At 34.6% G+C, this 20,039-nt stretch overlaps 1 protein-coding gene across 2 annotated transcripts in view; it reads left to right on the top strand.

Annotated features, from left to right (window-relative positions):
- Positions 1-20,039, top strand: part of DNA2 (DNA replication helicase/nuclease 2) — a 38,478-nt gene that overhangs the window by 9,675 nt on the left and 8,764 nt on the right. For both annotated transcript variants that reach the window (XR_004323991.1, XM_006181186.3), the window contains exons 5-14: positions 642-773; positions 6,283-6,499; positions 9,389-9,506; positions 10,558-10,723; positions 12,381-12,575; positions 13,782-14,012; positions 17,040-17,156; positions 17,239-17,348; positions 17,636-17,745; positions 18,403-18,627. Coding sequence is in view for 1 of the 2 variants with exons in the window: in XM_006181186.3 (XP_006181248.2) it covers positions 642-773; positions 6,283-6,499; positions 9,389-9,506; positions 10,558-10,723; positions 12,381-12,575; positions 13,782-14,012; positions 17,040-17,156; positions 17,239-17,348; positions 17,636-17,745; positions 18,403-18,627 (1,621 nt within the window). In the remaining variant the exon portion in view is untranslated. The remainder of the gene's footprint in view (positions 1-641; positions 774-6,282; positions 6,500-9,388; positions 9,507-10,557; positions 10,724-12,380; positions 12,576-13,781; positions 14,013-17,039; positions 17,157-17,238; positions 17,349-17,635; positions 17,746-18,402; positions 18,628-20,039) is intronic.

Raw genomic sequence — 20,039 nt, 5'->3', positions numbered from 1 at the left:
GCTGGGTTTCAGGAGCAACATTTCCTACAGTTTCTTTTTTATCCCCAAAGTGTAATTGGGACCAATTAAACCCAAGATGTTAGGAGTTGGAGCAAATCTGAAAATTGATGTCCTGCTACTGTAACTTGCATTTTGTGTGTGTGTGTGTGTTTGTGTGTGTTAAAATACACATAGCATTAAAAATCACAGTCTTAACCACATTTAAGGGTACAGTTCAGTGGCATGAAGTACATTGACATAGTTGTGCAGACATCACCACCATCCACCTCCAGACCTTTTTTTATCTTCCCAAATGGAAACTTTGTACCCATTAAACAACTCCTCCTCCCCCTAGTCCCTGGTAATCACCATTCTTTCTGTGTCTATGAATTTGACTACTCTAGGTACCTCATGTAAGTGGTCATGCAGTATTTGTCCTTTTATTGCTGGCTTATTTATAATGTCCTCAAGGTTCCTCTGTATGATAGCTTGTATCAGAATTTCCTTCCTTGCCAAGGCTGAATAATGTTCCATTGTATTTACCACATTTTATTTATCCATTCATTAGTTGATGGACATTTGGGTTCATAGTTGAATGTTTTTGTCCTCATTTACTTTTTTCATATTTAAGCTTTCATATTTAATATTTCTTATGTTGGTAGGTACCGCTTAAATCTGAATCAAGATGAAATAAAACAAGAAGTAGAGGAGTATCTTCCTTCATTTTCTAAATGGGCTGGAGATTTCATGCATAAACAGACTTCAACTGACTTCCCTGAGATGCAGCTCTCTCTGTAAGAAATCCATTTTGTCTGTATGCTATTCATATGTTTATACCAGGATTTTATTCTAGATGTTGACTTAAAGCTTTTTAAATGTTGAGTTATTACACCTAGCCTTTTTGTTTGCTTACTTTGTAAATTACAGTTCTGAGTAAAAAAAAAAATCTAATCAATAGAAAATTCTGTTTTTATTATAATAAAATTTCTAAGTTTTGGATGTAGGTATAGTTTTTAAATAAAATTTTCAGTTTGTAAATATTTGGGGAAGGTCCTAAATTCATATATATTTTTCTGTTTTACTATCATATATAGACTGTCTCATGTGTTAATTGCCATGAATTTGTGCTATGAATACTGTGTTTAACCATTTAGTGCTGTTTGGCATTTGTTCCCCCCACCAAACAGCATTGATATAAATTTATAGGTAATCCTTTTTTCCCCCATTATTTGCCCATTCAGAAAATATTTATTGAGTGCCTATGCCTAATATGTGCCAAGTAATGTTCTAGGTGCTGAGATTACAGTCAAAAAAAAAAAAAAAAAAAAAGCCATTGACTTCGTGGTGCTACTAGACTACTGGACAAGTAAACAGCCAGTGCCAGATGGTGATAAATGCAGCATAGACCAGTGGGGAGGGTGAGAAGGAAGAAGTTGGGGGGGACATATTATTTCTGTAGAACGGTCATCTAATAAGGTGATATTGAACAGAAGCCCGAAGGAAATGCAGGAGGGAGCTAAGCTGCTGTCTCCGGGAAGAGCGTTCCAGGCAACAGCCCTGTGGCTAATGCACTCCTGCCAGTGTGGTGGCAGCAGAGTGAGGTGGGAGGGAGAACAGGAGAAGCAGCTGACCTGGGGCCTCAGAAGACTTGCAGGACATTGGTGGCCGTTCTGATCCCATGTCAGTAATCTGGCTACCATGGGAAGCCACTGCAGGGTGCGCACAGAGGGTTTTGATCTGATTTCTTTTTTTTTTTTTTTTTTAAGGCAACATTTTATTTTTCTTTCAATAGGCACAACTTCCCTTTATATCAATAATCTAAATTTTTTCTCAATATTCTCAATATTTTATCTCATGATATTTTGCAGTCTGAACTTGTTTTAAGATTTGTGAATGAGAAATCTTGGCAACAGTCAGTTCTTTGGACCAGTTTGTCTTCTGAAGTTTTCTGTGGTTCAGAGAACACACTGAGAGCCTGGATGTGAATCCCAGTTTTGCCGTAATTTAGCTATGTAACTTTAGGCTAGTTTCCTAACCTCTCTATGCTAGTTTCTACATTGATCAGGTTTACTTTTGAAAGGATCAGTCTAGCTGCTCTTTTAAGACTATGTTGTAGGAAAAGAGCAGAGATGGAGAGACCAATTTGGAGGTTCTTGCAAGAATCCAAGCAGGAGAAGGTGGTGGCTTATACCAGAGTGAGAGTTGTGGAAGTGATGAGAGTCAGTTAGATTTTGGTTAGATTGTAAAGGTAGAGATGATATGTTTTGACTTGGGTATGGAGTGTGAGGGGAAGAAAAGCCAATGGTGATTCTAGAGGAGAAAATGTGAACAGAATGGAGTCAAGCGAGAATGGTAGGGGGAGAGTATAGCTCAGTGGTAGAGTGCGTGCTTAGCATGCACGAGGTCCTGGGTTCAATCCCCAGTACCTCCATTTAAAAAAGAAACTAAATTACCTCCCTCCAAAATAAAAAAAAAATTTAAAAAAGAGGATGGTAGAAGAGGATTTGGAGTCACGGAGTGTGGACAGCTTTATTGAGAGGTTGTTCTATGCAAGGCTATTTAGAAATGGAATGGTAGCCAGAGGCTTATGTGGGGTTAGCAGAGCTTTGTTGTTGTTTTGAAGGTGGGAGATATAACATGTTTATATGCTGGTGGGAAGAATTCCATAGACAGGGCAACATTAATACTTAGAAGAGATGGGAGAATTCTTAGAGCTATGTCCTTGAATAGAGGAGAGGGAATGACAGCACACAAGTGGAAGAGTGGATCTTACAGGGACCGATATTTTCTGGTATTTAAACCTCAGAACTGGACCACTTTACCCAAGATACTTGGAAATTTTATAGCCTTTTACATATTGCTAGAATTCTTTGAGAATTTTTTAATCATTTTAGAAGGTTGCTAGCAATATTTAAGTGTCCTGTATCTGCTGGCAGGATTTTATTTATTTGTTTTTACTTTATCATTATAGTTATTTACAATGGGGTGTCTTTCAGTGTATGCATAGAGTTATACAACCATCCCCACAATCAATTTGCCAATAGGACTTTGATGTGTATTTGAAAAATATTTACTAGTTAAAAAAATAAGGCTTATCTTGCTATTAGAATTGAGTTTATTTCTCATTCTTTACTTCTGTTGTTGTCATAAATTTACCACTGGGTCCCTACCCTAAAAAAAAAAAAAAAAAGCTGGAGTAAATAGGTTTATTATTCTTGTAGGTTTTTTTTGTGTTTTTTTTGAATAAATTTATAAATGCTTCGTTCTTTGCTATTTCTTTGGAGCAGCTTGCTGTGTCTGGTATAGGGGGTGGATCTTGGTACATTAGTCTTCACTGTGATAATTTGATACGTGTTTAGTAAGTTGTCATTCTTTTTCTGGTTCCTTGCTTTGTTTTGAAGTATTTCTGACACTCTGGTCTCTTGAATATCTTGTGATAATTACAAACTTAATTTTGTTTTCCCTTGTTCCTAATTATTTTTTTATCCTTATTTACCCTCCCTCCCTACTTTTCTTTCCTTCTTTCCTCCCCCCCCCTTTTTTTTGAGTCACTTAAATCTGCTTGAGATTTAAAATTGTGGTAGCTATCCATTTTTATGGTTGTTTTAGATATTAGCTTTTCTTTCACCATTTGTTAATTGTTTTAGCATTTTGTCTGCATATTTTTCCTTTTGGCTAAAATTTACTCATTGGTTTTTGCAGTGTTAAGCTGCCATTTTCTCAGACTTATGGTCTTACCTACTCAGTAAACATGTATTACATGCTCTGTCTGTGCCAGGATCGTTCTAGGTGTTTCAGGGAGACTAAAGCCCTCCAAGAATTCAGTGCACTGGTGGTAGTTAAAAGCACAGAAGTGGAGGGGTTTGCTGAGAGAGAATACATGGGGCAGCAGAAAAGGCACAGAACCCTGAGAGGTAACAGTCTATGAGGACCAAGGGAGAGAGTAGAATCCATCAAAGGAGGCTTGGGGTGGACCAGCAAAGGATCTGGTAGCTTGGAAGAAGTGTATCATGGAAGCCTAGGAAAGTTTTGGATTCAGAATCATCTTTGACCTTAAAGTGGTTTTTGAGAGTAAGTCCTAGATTTCAAGTAAGGAAATTGAGGTCCAGTGAAGTGACGTGACCTGTCCAGGTTTTATGTGAAAAACCAGTGGTAGAGCAGAGTCTAGAATAAGGAATCTCTTGATTCCTAGCCCAATGTTCTCATCTCTGTATCTGGGTATAAGACTTTTATTTGTTGCGGTAATTCCTGATTGGGTTTTATCTGTCTGTGAAGGAGGTGCTCCTTTGTACTTTAGCTTGTGACTTTTCCCCGACAGTTTGTAGCTAGTTTTCAAAAACAACAACAAAGCTTTAGATTTTAGAGCAGAGAATGAGACCTTTAAAAGCCATTTAAAGAGACAGCTTTTCTCACACATAAGTAGTAAATGTATATTTTCTTTATCTTCATGACATTATATTCTCTATCAGGTGGTTCTCAAAGGAGTTTTATAGCATTATGTTGACTAAAATCATGGTAGTTAAATTGAAGTACTGTCATTTGTTTTACAGATCTAAGTCTAAATCACATTACTTCTTTTTCTAGGGGAATGAATTTTAGTAACAAAGTTAAAAGTTTCATTATCTATATTCTATTAAATATACATGTGACATTTTATTTTATTTTATTTAGTATTTTTTTTAAATGAAGTGGAGGTAATTAGGTTTATTCATTTATTTCTACTTGGAGGAGGTACTGGAGATTGAACCTAGGACCTCCTGTGTGCTAAACGTGTGCTCTATCACTTGAGCTATTACATGTGACATTTTATATTTAACAAAGTTTGCTTTATTTCATATATTTGAATATTTATTATGACCAGATAACATCTGGTGATAGAGACAGTTTAATATTTAAGAATTTCAAATAAATTGTGGCTTTCCTGAATTCCTCTATTGTCTTCAAAGATTGCAGAAGTATACATATATTCCTGGAGATTATATGTGAAGCATCCTAAAACAGTTAAAAAAGTTATCAAAGATAGCATTCCTTTTCTAGAAAATATTCTTATTTGTTAAGAAATAGCTGCTGATGTAAATTATATGAAATTAGCAAACCAAAGTCAACTAAATCATGTATTCTGATAGCCAGAATTTTTAGACTTTTTATTCTGAAAGCCGGAATTTTTTAGACTTTTTAAATCTTGATTTTATGGCATATAAAATATTTTATTACTATAAAATTTATCCTTTTCATGAAATATTTCCTTTATACTTAACATTTTATATGGCTTTGAGTCTAAAACAGAATTAATATGTAAGTTAGCTCTTACCTGACTTTCTTCTGGAGAATAACTTCTCTGAAAATGAATAAATCTTAGATAAGAGAAGTGTAAGAGGCCTTAAAAGTTATTTTCATGTCTTCTAATTCCTTTGACATTTATATATTCCTCTTTTTCCTCCTTCCTTGGCTGTTGGCTTATTAAACAGTTGAAATAGTAAAATCAGAACCTGTTCTGTAATATAAAAAAATGGTGTTGAGTCATTTGTTTTAAATACTGATAATAGCAGAGATGGATTCATTTAATGATTAAGTAAAGAAAATAATGAGGACATGTAGGAGCCTATGAGCTCTTCTGAGGATTGTTACAGTGGGTGGGGGTTGAGGGTGTAGGGATGAAGTGTTCGGTTGGTCCAGCCCCACACTGCATAGATAATGGGGAAAGACAGCTCATTCCCACCCAATTTAATATGGTGATACATGAGGGAACACATCCCTTGCTACCTAGGATGCAACTACATGCAAGCCATTATGTATTAATCTGTGTAATAATTGTAGATCAAAGTATTCAGATTGGATATTGTGGCCCCAGCAGTCCAGATACTTTGCCGTACTTTGATTTTTGCAGTAATCTAGGCCTGAGGAAATAAAGGCCTGAATTAGGAAGATTATAGTAAGAATGAACTGAAAGAGACAGATGATAAATATTAAGAAAATATAAGTTACATGAGTTAGAGCCTATAGGATTCAAACTTGAGGGTGCATCAGAATCACGTGAAGAGTTTGTTAAACAAATTGCTGGGCCTCACGTGGAGTTTCTCAGCAAGTTGGCCTGGGATGAGGCCTGAGAATGTGCATTTATGACAAGTTCCCAGGTGATGCTGATGCTACTCATCCAGGAACCAAACTTTGAGAATCACTGCCATACAGGTATGTAGGCTCTTTGCCATTCCCACATTCTGTGTGTGCAGTGAAGAGTCATTGCCAGCATATGAGAAATGAGCTAAGTGTTCTAATGAAATATTTTTGTGTTTTGTTTTCTAGGCCAAGTGATGGTAGTAATAATTCGACATATAATATCGAAGTTATAAACTCACTGGATATTGAAGAAAGCATTTGGTCTCCTAGGTTTGGACTGAAGGGCAAAATAGATGTTACAGTTGGTGTGAAAATACATCGAGGGAGTAAAACGAAATATAAGATAATGCCACTGGAACTTAAAACTGGCAAAGAATCAAATTCTATTGAACACCGTAGTCAGGTATAAATCTTAATAAGAAAATTGTCTGAATGTGTAATATATATTGTTTAAAATTATATATTTTAAAAGTAGTCTGCTTTATAAATCTTGGTTCAATTCAGGTAAATTTTTTTTTGAGTTTCATATAGTACTTTTCAATTTGTGATAGATATATCCAGAGTACTCAAATTGTTCGATAAATGTCTGCATGGCTACAGCAGAAAGTTTTCTCCAGCAAATCAGTATAACAGCTGAACTTTTAAGCCAGTGTTGCCAAGTTAATGCTGCCAAACTACCAGTCTAAACAGATGCTCCTAAAAAAACAATTCCTTGGTCATATAAACTGGGGAAACCAAGTATATTTGGAGATTTAATGATGCACATTAGCCTATTAAGGTTTTTAAAACATCTGAAAGTAATATGGATTTGTTTTAGCTATGTTTAACCCAGCGTTTCATAATTCTAATTTGCCATAGAGCTGTTACTTTCATGTAACATTTACATGGGATACTTTTTAGGAAACATTGGTGTAAATTCATTCTTTTATTTCTGACCTTTAATCTGATTATATTGATTTTTATCTAAAATAAAATATAGAGCCATGTCTCACCATTATGTTAAATTCAAGTTTTTTTAATCCACTTTTCTTCTCTTTGGTAAATATAACAGTCTTCTGCTGTCTTTTAAAATTACCTGAAATTTATATTAATTATTAGTGAGTTAACAAAGTAATTAACATAAAGTTCTATTTTTTTTTCTAATTATTTCTATTCCCTCTGTCCACCTCCATATTGGCTGTCTGTGGTATGTTCTAGACACTTCTAAATAAGCAAAGATAAAACAAAAAGATAGTAAATTGTTGTATCCTTATGATATAATAAATATTAAGGGAATAAATAGTGTAACAAATAACATAGCATTTGTAATATAACTTAAATTTCCTTTTGGAAATTATGGAAATTCACATATTACTTCAGCAGATTTTATATAAAATAAGGTTCAGATTCCAAGTATTGAATTTTATAATTAGGGAATAAAGATTTTTTTTTTGTTATTAAGTCTTTCTTACCATTCTTAATTGTGGACCACACATCAAAGGTTCTCACAAAAGGTTTCTGGTTTGGGGATGAAAAGTAAGGTAACTTTGTTGTTTAACCTCTTACTGGATTTTACAGATATTGGAGGTGGAGGGAAAATAGGCTTTCTCTATTAGAAGATTTGAACTTTTCACTTTGGTAATGTAGAAATGAACGAAGAGTTGGCTAGTTAAAGCTTTCTTGATAAAGGAAAATCATGGTAAGATAGAAGAAAAGCTGTTTTTGAAGTCAGAGATTTGAAGAAATGTGTTCTGTGTACATGAATGTGTACATGAATCTGAAAATTTTTACTTACTTTTTTTTTAAGGATGAGTTTGATTGAAATCACTTTTCAATGCTAAAAGAACGAGAAATATAAAAGCATCTAAAGTGGTCTAGATTCAAAGACCTTTCTTCTAAGGTTGTTGCTTTAAATTGTGTCTTCAAGGCAAAGAGTATTGTTGTATTTTAATTTTGTTCAGTTGGAACTTTTATCTTTGCAAGAAGAAAAGCTACAAGAACTTTTAAGAATACAATAGTGTTTAAAATTAGGAAGTTGATTTGAATAAGGCTCAAATATATTGCGCTGATATTGCATATTCATTGTGCAAGAAACAAAGAGATATTGAAAGAATAATTATAGTAATTCATTGAGTTATATGGGTGTTGTGGATAAGGAAAGGCATAGATCTCCCTTCTTACGAGATTTGACTTTCTCACTTTGGTAACACGGAAAAAGCTTATGTTATAAAATAACTTCAATTAAGGAAGATCTTTATTTTATAAGGGAATGGTATTCCACAAGTTTATTTCTGAGCCAGTAATTTGGCATTTGAAACACATTTTTTAAAGGAAAAATATTACATGGAGCTATAATCACCAGCTCACAAAAACATGTGACATAGTTGAATTATAATAATGTAAAATTTCAATTCAGCTTCCTTTTATCACAATACTAAGGGAATTTCATTTCAAATTTTTTTCCCTTTTAACAAATCCCAGAAGCAGAGTCATATGTACCTCTTCCTTTTGCCTCAGTTCCTGTGGAGGGAAAAACTTAATATGGAAGGACCGTTAGTTTTGCATGACTCCCTTGGTCTGCAGCCCCAAGGTGCTCAAGCTCAACCCTGTCATTTATGAGTTCATTTTAATTTTAAAAAGTTTTATTTGGTACGTATGCTGTATCAGGCAACACAAATGGAGTACTTGTAAGAAGACCTCCCAAAAAATGCTACGTAGGCTCAAATGTTGCTGCCAAGGTGTTTTCATGAACTAAAGGAGCTACTTCTAACTTATTTTAGATAGTTTCTCTGAGGAGCACCATGTAAGCCTAATGTATGTAATGTCACTCTGGAAAAAACAGTAAATACCTATACAGGTAGTCTCATTTAGTTGTCACAGTAACTATGATGTAAATAAAATGCATTTTAGTGTTTAGTTCACTTATTTTAAACAGGGAAAATGGTGTCTAAAGACTCTTAACTTCAAAATGTAAAACCTAGCGTGATTAATTTCTCTCTTTAGTTTATTGGAAACCTAAATACTTACTGTCTTAGAAAAATCCTAATATTTCATTTAGTTTGTAAAACTGAGAAGCATAAACTCTGCTTGTTTTGTGGAAATTAAATATTTGACATAGAATTTATTGTTACCTTTTCTGAATTTGGATCATGTTATTTTGAAAATGGAAATAAATTTTTTTCTTTTTTTTCAAAATGGAAATAATTTAATTGACCTTTTGATTTTAAAATTACAGTATGTGTTGATTGCAAAACATGTATGGGAATATAGAAAGTTGAAGCTTTATTTGACAGAATGTCCTGTGTTTTCACAGCTTGTTTTGTACACACTGCTGAGCCAAGAAAGGAGAGATGACCCAGAGGCTGGCCTGCTCCTCTACCTGAAGACTGGCCAGATGTACCCTGTGCCTGCCCACCATCTTGATAAAAGAGGTTGAGCTGTTTCTCTCACTTTTACTTCTCTGGGTTTTGTTTGTTTGTTCTTTCCTTCAACTTTTGATGATACATATTTATACCTGACAACTGCTTACTGCACTTGCTAGGCCTAATACAGGTTGTAATTTTTACTTGTATGTATGCTTTTTTTTTTTTTGAAGAATTTTAACAGTATACTGTGTAGTTGAAAACATTATTAACCTTTTAAAATCTTATTATACAAAATATTATTTTAAACTTCCTATCTTGTCCCTCATCACAAAGATGTCCTCATGAAGTTACTGTGTCCTAGGGAACAGGGTTGCACTTGTCAGGAACCACTTTTATAAGTTCTAAAGTGCACAGGCACCGTGATCAAAATGCCTGGAGAGTAAACTGAGATGTCTAGCAAATAAATGCTTGTCTTACTTTGCCTAAAGTGTTGTATTTAAAAAGTACAAAGGTTATCCTGAATTATTTTCTTTAGCTCAGTTTATTCATCTAAAACTATATAGAATGCTAATCACAATGAAAAAAAAATGTGACAATCAATGTATGTATGTTCATGTGTAACTGAAAAATTGTGCTCTACACTGGAATTTGACACATTGTAAAATGACTATAACTCAATAAAAAAGTGTTAAAAAATTTCCTATCTTAGAAAGGATATATATATATATGCTATGCTATACACCAGAAATTAACACAGGATTGTAAACTGACTATACTTCAATTAAAAAAAGGACAAAAATAAACTTCCTGTCTTATTTGAGACCCTCTAGATAGCTATATCTGTCCTTAGCATTCAGCTAATAAAACACCAACTTCACAATATTTACTATTTATGAGACACATGGTTGTTTAAAGAACTTATCAAGTGATCAAAAATTGAAGGAACTATACCAAAATGTTAACAGTGGTTATTCTAGGGTAGTGGGGAATATGAATGTTGATTCTTTTCTTTTTATGTTTTTGAATCTGAAAGTTTTACTTACATAATGGAGGTTATATTTAATAAACTTTACTTAATTCTTAAAAAACACCCACCCACCCCTTTCTTTTTCCATAGAATTATTAAGGCTAAGAAACCAGATGGCATTCTCTTTGTTTCACCGAATTAGCAAACCCGCTACTGGAGAGGGGAAGACAAAGCTTGCATCTTTGCCACAAATAATTGAGGAACAGCAAACTTGTAAATATTGTTCACAGATGGGCAAATGTGCTCTTTATAGCAGGTAAGCACACTGTCTTCCAAAAGCATTACCTCCAGCTAAGTAAGCACTCGACTCACAACGATTTAACATCATCGGCTGCTCTGGCATTGCTGATTTCATTTTGGTTATTTAAAATGAAGGGAATGAAGAAGGAAAAAAAAAAAGCAGTTACTTTGTATTACATAACAAACCTATTTCCTTGGAGAATAATAGAATGCTTTTAAAACTTTTTCCAAAAGTGAGTATTTTAATCTTACTGCATATAGTTTCTGGGGAAACAAAATAATTGTAGGACTTAGGGAAACCGGTTAAGAAAGATGTGGTAGAAGCATTCTGAATACAATTTTTCTTAAATGATAGTTTAAGAAATCTTTCATTTCTCAGTTGCTATTTTAATTTTAGACCTTTTGTAGTTAAAAACAGGTTAGTAGTTAAAAACAGGGAGCTTGGTTCTTCTAGACAGTTTGATATGATCCAATAGACTTGTTTATGTATGTTTATATTTCTACATATGGGAAGTTTATTAGGTATCTTATGAATAGTCATATGTATTTATACCTTCATAGGCGAGTGAGAGGTTTCTTTTAGGTTTGTTTATTATTTAAAAAAAATTTTTTTTTAACATTTGCTGAGCCCTGCTCTATTTTATTTTATTTTGTTTGAAGGGGGGAGGTAATTAGGTTTGCTTATTTTATTATTATTATCTTTTTAATAAAGGTACTGGGAATTGAATCAAGGACCTCATGCATGCTAAGCATGTACGCTACCACTTGAGCTATGCCCTCTCCCTGGCCAGTGAAAGTTCTGAAGGACACAAAAAGGCAGTTAGATAAAAATTCAGACTTGGAAACAAGATCAAATCAGAACCAAAGTTCTAATTCAGCCTGAGAATTCACATAAAGGACTTTTGAACAATACTGAAACTGAAGTGCCATCCCTCCCCACAATCGAAAATCTGAGTATACTTATTATCGGCCCTCCATAGGCAAGGTTCCTCCACATCCACTGATTCAGCCAACCTCAGATCATATAGTACTGTAGAATTTACTATTGGAAAAAATCCGCATATAAGTGGGCCCCTCTCCCCATTTTAAACCCATGTTGTTCCAGGGTCAGCTGTAATGTATCAAAAGATCTCTTATTAGCACAGACTGAACCATGGGAAGTCTGGGCTTATAGTACAAGCACATTTTATGGAAATCTTATGTTTTACTCTTGATGTATGTATGCTATCCTATAACATATTTGTTTCTACATAAAATTTTTAAAATTACTATTAAGCAAAAATGGTAACTCCACATGGTTCTCCATGCTTTTGTGTTGACTTTTCTTAATGGCACAGAGCTGGATATACAGATATTGTGGTATGAGAAACACAGTAGTACAAAAAGCCAAAACTTGCTACATATAGGAATGAAGACTAGAATATACCAAACTTAAGCACTTGTTAGGGAGGTAGTTGTTGAAGGCAAAATAATGCAGTATTGAGTTTCTTGTGCATTTTGTTTTGTAAAAAGCCATTTGACTTATGAAATGTTGAAATGACTTTTAAAGAAAATCAGAGGCTCTGGTTGTAAGTTATGATGATCATATTTGTGCACTTATTTTAGAAATAGCATTTCATAGCCAGCCAGTGAAATGTTTTATACTCATCTCTGACTTGGGACTTTATCTTTAGAGCAGTTGAACAACAGATGGATGACAGTTCAGTCCCGAGTGGCATGCTGCCCAAAATAAAAGAAGAAATCCAGCATCTAATGCCTGCACACTTAGAATATTTCAGCCTTTGGTGTCTAATGTTAACCCTGGAGTCACAATCAAAGGATAATAAAAAGAATCACCAAAATATATGGTTAACACCTGCTTCAGAAATGTAAGTGGTCCATTTAATACAGTAAAACTTCAGTAATTTGGATTAGCTAGTGGGATGACATTTGGAATTCATGACTACAGGTTATGTAGCATGTTAAAGACATGCAGTTTCATATATTCCTGCCAACTCCAGATGGCTGTCAATTAATTGTTTTTAAATAGAGCACCATTGGTAGTTATTATCAGTAGATTAAATATGCCTTAGTAAATCTTATTTTAAAAATTATCGATAAATCCTTTTTCATCATTGAAAAGAATATGTACAAGTATATCATACAGTGAACTTTAGCATATTGGCAGAGTACAAATTAATGAAGTTTTACTTAGTATTTTAAATAGTGGTATTTAAAAAGATTATATTTTTAGTAGGTTTTGATAGAAGTTCAGATTTTCTAAAGTTGCTCAATATTGTATTTTGTGAGATCCATTTTTTTACAAGTTATTTGTAAAGTTATAATTTTGTGTATCTTTGAATAGTATTTTTTATGTAATATTTAGTTGCTTTTGATCCATTTTTTCTTTCTGGAATGAATATTGATAATAATGTGACTTTAGAAATAATCAGTTTGTTATTTCTTTAATACTCGACTTTAACACACGGCAACGCTCTTGTGGAAAAAGTTTAAGTCATTTTCGATAGACTACATAAGTACACTAAATATGTCGAGTATACATGCTTGCAAGCTTCTGAAGTTGTACAGTACTTAATAGTAGTGCCTGAGAGATTGTAAATGCTTAATACTTACTTCTTAGAGGCAGTGGAATTATCAATTTGCTTGGCATTGTTTTAATAACAATAATTATAAATTCTCTAGTAAACACTGAAGAAATATGTTTCCACTTTTCTTCACTTCAGGGTCAGGGTATTTATCATTTGTCTTCTGAGGTGGGGGTGTCGTTCAAGGATCAAAGTGCCGATATGCATGTTGGTCAGAGAGCCCAGCCTGTGGGTGCAGCAAGGGAGGCACCCCTTAGCACTTGGGTAGAGGTCTGTTGATGAGAGATTGTTTTTAAACTAATAGAATGTTTCCTTCGCATTTCTAACACTTTTGTATAGATTGTGGAAGATGTAAAAATGACAGACTCAGTATCAGCATTAGAGCTTCCAGAGGTCAGATGAACAAGTAAATTGTGGGAAAATGCAAATACAGTATTTATATATGTGATGTAAATAGAAGCTTTTTCTCTTTTTCTTCCTCTTTCATAGGGAGGAGAGTGGCAGCTGCATTGGAAACCTGATTAGAACAGAACACGTAAAGACAGTTTGTGATGGACAATATTTACATAATTTCCAACGTAAAAGTGGTGCCATGCCTATCACAAATCTAATGGCAGGTGACAGAATTATTTTAAGTGGAGAGAAGAGAGCACTCTTTGCTTTGTCTAGGGGATATGTGAAGGAGATTAACATGACAACAGTAACCTGTTTATTAGACAGGTAATGAAAATTTCCCTTTTTGCTGAGAGAGGGTAACAGCTTTATTGATATATAAACATATACTGTACAGTTCATTCATTTAAATTGTACAGTTTAATGGTTTTTAGTATATTCACAAAGCTATCTATGCAAACTGTACCAAAATCAATTTTAGAACATTTTCATCACCCTCCAGAAGAAGCCCTGTACCCTGTAGCAGTCACTCTCCCAGGCCTAGGTGACCACCAGTTTCCTTACTGTCTATGTAGGTTTACCTGTTCTGAACATTTCATATAAATGTTCAGTACAATATGTGGTCTTTTGTGACTGGCTTTTTTTCACTTAGCATACTGAGGTTCATCGCCATGTACCAGTACTTCATTCCTTTTTTTAAAAAAAATTCACATAACTTAAGATTGACCATTAACTATTTTAAAACATATAGTTCAGTGGCATTTCATACATTCACAGTATTGTGCAACCATCACTTCTATCTAGTTCCAAGATATTTTCATCACCCTGAAAGGAAACATTGTACCCTTTAAGCAGTCACTCCCCACTCTCCCCTCCCTTCAACACCTAGCAAAACCACTCTGCTTTCTGTCTCTATGAATTTATCTGTTCTGGATATTTCATATAAATAGGACCAAACAATCTTTGCCCTTTTTTGGTCTGGTGTATTTTACTTAGCATAAGACTACGAGGTTCATCCATGTTCCAGCATTTATCAGTACCTCATTTCTTTTTACGGCTCAGGAATATTCCATTTTATGGATAGACCACATTTTGTTCATCCATTCACCAGCTGATGTACATTTGAGTTGTTTCCACTTTTTGGTTGTATGGCTAGTGTTGCTATAAATATTCACTAAAACTTTTTATGTGAATGTATTTTTATTGCCCTTTGTAGATACCTGGTAGTGGAACTGCTGGGTCATGTGCTAATTTTGTGTTTAACTTGAGCAACTATCAAACTGCTAAACTTTTGTTTAGTACATTCCATTCCAAAGTGCTAAAGTGGACATAATCTTATCTAATTTGCACAACCATGTGTACGGCAGGTAGGACAGGCACCCTGTGTTAGCTGTAAAGCTTTATTTCTCCTTACCACTCAGGCACTCACCATTTCGTTCTTTTTTTTTTTAAGAAAATACTGTTTTCCATTTATAGTTGTAATATAAAGTATAAGTTAAAACAAAGTGAGTTAAATAAAAATACTAAGTAAATAGTAGAGTAGTATGAAAATTTGTGGTAGAAACTAATATCCATGTTCACCAGTATCCTTATCCCCCTCTTCCTGTGCTCCCAGCCTTCCTTGCCTTTAACTGCAGGCACGCGTCACATTACTTAGTGGATGGAGATCAGTAATTGGGATGCAGTGAGTGAGTGCAGTGGAAATGTCCAGGCTTGCTCTCTACCGGTCAGTAATACTAGTTGGGTTTGATGATATTGGAATATAAGCCACGACATTTCTGTTGTCTCTTAGGAGTCTCTGCAGTCAGTCCTTTGAGGTATTTATTTAGTGCCTAACATGTATTAGGAATTTATAGTCTTGTGGGTAACAAATATATACACGTATTTTCAGTCTGGTATGACAAGTGTTTGAATTGATAGGAACAGAGGAGAGGCATTTAACCCAGTTTAAGGAGGCTCAGGGAAGGGTTTTTGGAGAGTCATTGTGAATCTTCACCCTGTGGGTTGATAAGTTAGCCTGGTGAAGCAACGTGGGAAGACTATACCAGACAGAGGGAATGTGGTGCGGAAAGCCCTGATGCTGTGATGTTGTGTGAAGTGGAATGTTCGGGAAAGTGCAGGTGATTATTTCTGGAATGTAAGAGATGAAGAAGGGAGTGTTTGGAGAGGTGACATCATAGAAGGGCTTAGATACCATGTTAAGAAGTTTTGACTTCACTTATTCAGATGTATTGAAGAGTTTTAAGCAGAATGATAATCAGGTTTGCAATTTTCTGTGGATGCACTGTTGGAGAAATGAAGTTAATTAATGGAGGCAAAGTTGAAAGCAAAGAAACTGGGCAACTGTTGTAGTGGCCCAGGCTCGGGTTCCTTGAGGACAGAGTAATTCTGACAGAGTGAGTGGAATGACTTTGAGAAGCATTTAGAAAGTAAAATTGTCTGGCATTTGGTAGTGATCGGAGTGCAGGGTGGGAAGAGGGTGAGGGAGAGGGAAGAATCAAGACAGATGTAGATGCAGGTGCCATTACCTGAGATCAGGACCGTGGAAGGAGGATCAGGTTCAGCAAAGATGCAAAGATGTTCAGTTTTGAAAAATTGAACTTTCACAGCCTGGGCTTTAATTGAGTGGAAAGATCTTGCTGCTTGCTGGATATCCAAACGTTCTGCTTGGGTGAGAAACCAGGTGGGAGAAGAATGTGAGGTCAGGCCTGAAGATGTGGATTGAGGATTTAGAGCCACCTGAGGGTGTGGGAATAGAGGGAAAATGATAAGAAAGAGCAGAAGAGAGGACCAAGGAAGAGACCCTAGAGAACACCGCCGTCTTAGGGGCCAACAAGAGTGAGAGAAAACGTCAGGAAAGAGACCCGTGTTCCCGGCTGGAGGAGGGTGGAGGCCGGTGCTCAGGATCCTCCTGGGGTGGTGAGCCCAGGTTGGCTTGCAGGGCCAGTAGACGTGTCAGCACATATTGTAGGTTCCTGATTATTAACTGCTTTGACTTTGGTGCCTCGTGCCTTCCCCTTTTCCCTCTTCCTACGAGTCCAGGGCCTCATGCTCTCTTTGGTTGGCAAGTATGAATTAGGGCTGGTAGTCATTTTATTTTTTTATTTTTTATTTTTTTAAACTTTTTTTTTATTGCGTTATAGTCATTTTACAATGTTGTGTCAAATACCAGTGTAGAGCACAATTTTTCAGTTATACATGAACTTACATATATTCATTGTCATATTTTTTTCTGGTAGCCATTTTAATAGCTATTCTGGCCCATTTTCTCTTCTAGCAAGCAGCAGCGTATTTCTCATACAGACCCACTGACTATGTTAAAAACATTCATGTACATCTGTTTTGCTGTTTTAGGAACTTGTCAGTACTCCCAGAATCAACTTTGTTCAGATTGGACCAGGAGGAAAAAAACTGTGATATAGATACCCCGTTAGGAAATCTTTCTAAATTGATGGAAAATACTTATGCCAGGTTTGTAAACAATAAATGAATCTGAATTTTACCCCACTTTCCTAAGGAATATTACTAAAAACATTTTTTTTGCCCTTTTCAGCCAAAAACTTCGAGATTTAATCATTGACTTTCGGGAACCGCAGTTTATATCCTACCTCAGTTCTGTTCTTCCACATGATGCAAAGGACACAGTTGCCAGCATTCTAAAAGGTATGTTATACTCAGCATGTCTGTGTCCATTAGTTTTTCTTGGTTCTATTTATAATTTAATCTACATTATGGAGTAGTGATTTAATAATTTATTAGACTTGCAATTGTAGTTTTTAGACAGTCTCTGGAAGTTTTTACATGTGTTCTTTAGCATCAGCATATTTCCTTACTTTGAAAAGATGTGTTGAAGAATAGACATGAATAGAGGCAGCTTTTCTTGTAAAATAGTTAATTTGCTCATTGAAATTCAATGCTCTTTTCCCTGTTATTTTTAAATTTTAATGTAGGATTGAATAAACCTCAGAGGCAAGCCATGAAAAAAGTACTTCTTTCAAAAGACTACACTCTCATCGTGGGTATGCCTGGAACAGGAAAGACAACTACCATATGTACTCTTGTAAGGTTTTTATTCTTTGCTTAGAAACTGAATGTTTAAATCAGCTTCTCCTTAATTCAAAGGTTATGATATTTGATATCAAAAGGGCTGAATTTTAAATCAAAATGCCTTTATTTCAAATTAAGAATGACATGAGAAATAGAAAGCTAAATCACCAATAATTGTAATCCTCTTGTAGATTTCTTGCATTTAAGATTGAAATCTCTTTCTATTGATGATATAAGTACCATTGTATGTTTTCTTTCCTTTAAAAAAGAAGTGTACAGAGGCATTTGAAATAGATTTTCCTTGAATTTTTTTTTCTCATCAGTAAATTTCTGAGCAGTCCTAGAATAATCTTTTTTTTTTAAAGAATAATCTTAATGATGGCAGCAAATATTTACTGATTGATACTGTGTGCCAGGCACTAGTCAAAGTTTATATGTATTCAATTTTATTATTATGTAATATATTATTAACATATCAGTAATAACATGATAATAATGCCATGTTATTTTCGTAAGACATTTTGGCTTTATAATTTTTTAAAAAGTTACTTGGCTCAACTCTTAGATATGCTTCCTAGTAAGTTTTCTAATTCTTTTTGAAAAATATAAACGTTAAAAATGATCTGAAGTTAAAAGTAATGCTGTTTTCTTTCCTCTTGTTCATTATTAGGTAAGAATACTCTATGCCTGTGGCTTTAGTGTTTTGTTGACCAGCTATACACACTCAGCTGTTGACAATATTCTTTTGAAGTTAGCAAAGTTTAAAATAGGATTTTTGCGCTTGGGTCAGACTCAAAAGGTACATCCAGATATCCAGAAATTTACAGAGGAGGAAGTTTGCAGATCAAAGTCCATTAAATCTTTAGCTGTTCTAGAAGAACTCTACAATAGTCAAGTAAGTACAGTTATTATATAATAATACAGTAATTTCTGCAGTCAGAATGAGGAGGAAAATGGCACTCTCAGAAATTTAATCTCATTGACCAATTTGCATGTGATTAATTTATATAAACCACAGAGCCAGTTTATTAATAGTTTATAGTTTGCTCTTTGCTTCTAGACTGAAATCAGGTTTCTGGTTTATTATTCAGGACTCCCATCTTCTGGTTTAAAATATCCTAATAAAGGAAAACTCTTTCTCCCTACTCACTCTTCTGCCACTAACTACTTGGAGTTAATGCAGACCCCACAGGTCAAGAATGTTATATAAATGGAATCATACAGTGTGTAACCTTTTGGGATTGGTGTTTTTCACTTAGCCTAATGCGCTGGAGATTCAGATTGTTTCATGTATCAATAGTTTGCTCCTTTTTATTGGTATTATTCCACAGTATAGGTACACCAGTTTGTTTAACCATTCACCCATTGGGAAACATCTGCATTGTTTCCAGTTTTGGGCTATTACAAATAAAGCTGCTATAGACATTCATGTAGAGGGTTTTGTGTGAACATAAGTTTTCATTTCTCTGGGACAGATGCTCAGGCATGCAATTTCTGGGTCATTTGGTAGTTGCATGTTTAGTTTTTACAAAATCTACCAAACTGTTTTTCCAAAGCAGCTGTAATATTTTATGTTCCCACCAGCAGAGTATGAGTGAGCCTTGTCAGCATTTGGTGGTATTACTGTTTTTATTTTGGTCATTCTGATAGTTGTATAGTAATATCTCATTGTGACTTTAATTTGCATTTGCCCCCTGGTTAATGATGTTAATGTCCTTGTTTCCCATCCATATATCTCCTTCAGTGAAATGTCTCTTCATGTTTGTTTCCCATTTGGGTTTTTTTTTTTTTGGTTTTGGTTTGTTTTTTAACTGATGAGTTTTGAGTGCTCTTTATCTATTTGAGATATTAGTCATTTATTGAATATATTTTGTGGATATTTTCTCCCACCCTGTAGCTTGTTTTTTCATCCTCTTTACAGGGTCTTTTGCAGCATGAGAGGTTTTAATTTTGATTAAGTCCTGTATATAAATGTTTTATGTTTTTGCCTTCTGCTTTTGGTATCAAGTCTAAGAACTCTGTCTAGCTCTAGATGCTCAAAGTTTCTTTTCTTTTCCCAGGCAACTTTATACTTTTATGTATTTCATGATTTTAAAATTTCAGTTATTGTAGTTTCAGTTTTAAAATTTCCATGTGGTTCTTTTTTTATCTTCATTTTCTTTGCCAAGACTTATTTTTGAGACTTTTTTTTTTCATTTGATTCAAGTGTGTTCATAATTGCTCATTGAAACATTTTTATTATGGCTGCTTTAAAATTTCTTGTCATAAAATTCTAACATCACTGTCATCTATTGATTGCCTTATTTC

The sequence above is a fragment of the Camelus ferus genome, chromosome 11, assembly GCF_009834535.1.
Source record: "Camelus ferus isolate YT-003-E chromosome 11, BCGSAC_Cfer_1.0, whole genome shotgun sequence".
Lineage (NCBI taxonomy): Eukaryota > Metazoa > Chordata > Mammalia > Artiodactyla > Camelidae > Camelus > Camelus ferus.
The sequence above is the reverse complement of the archived record's forward strand: the minus strand, read 5'-3'. Positions and strand labels throughout refer to the sequence as shown.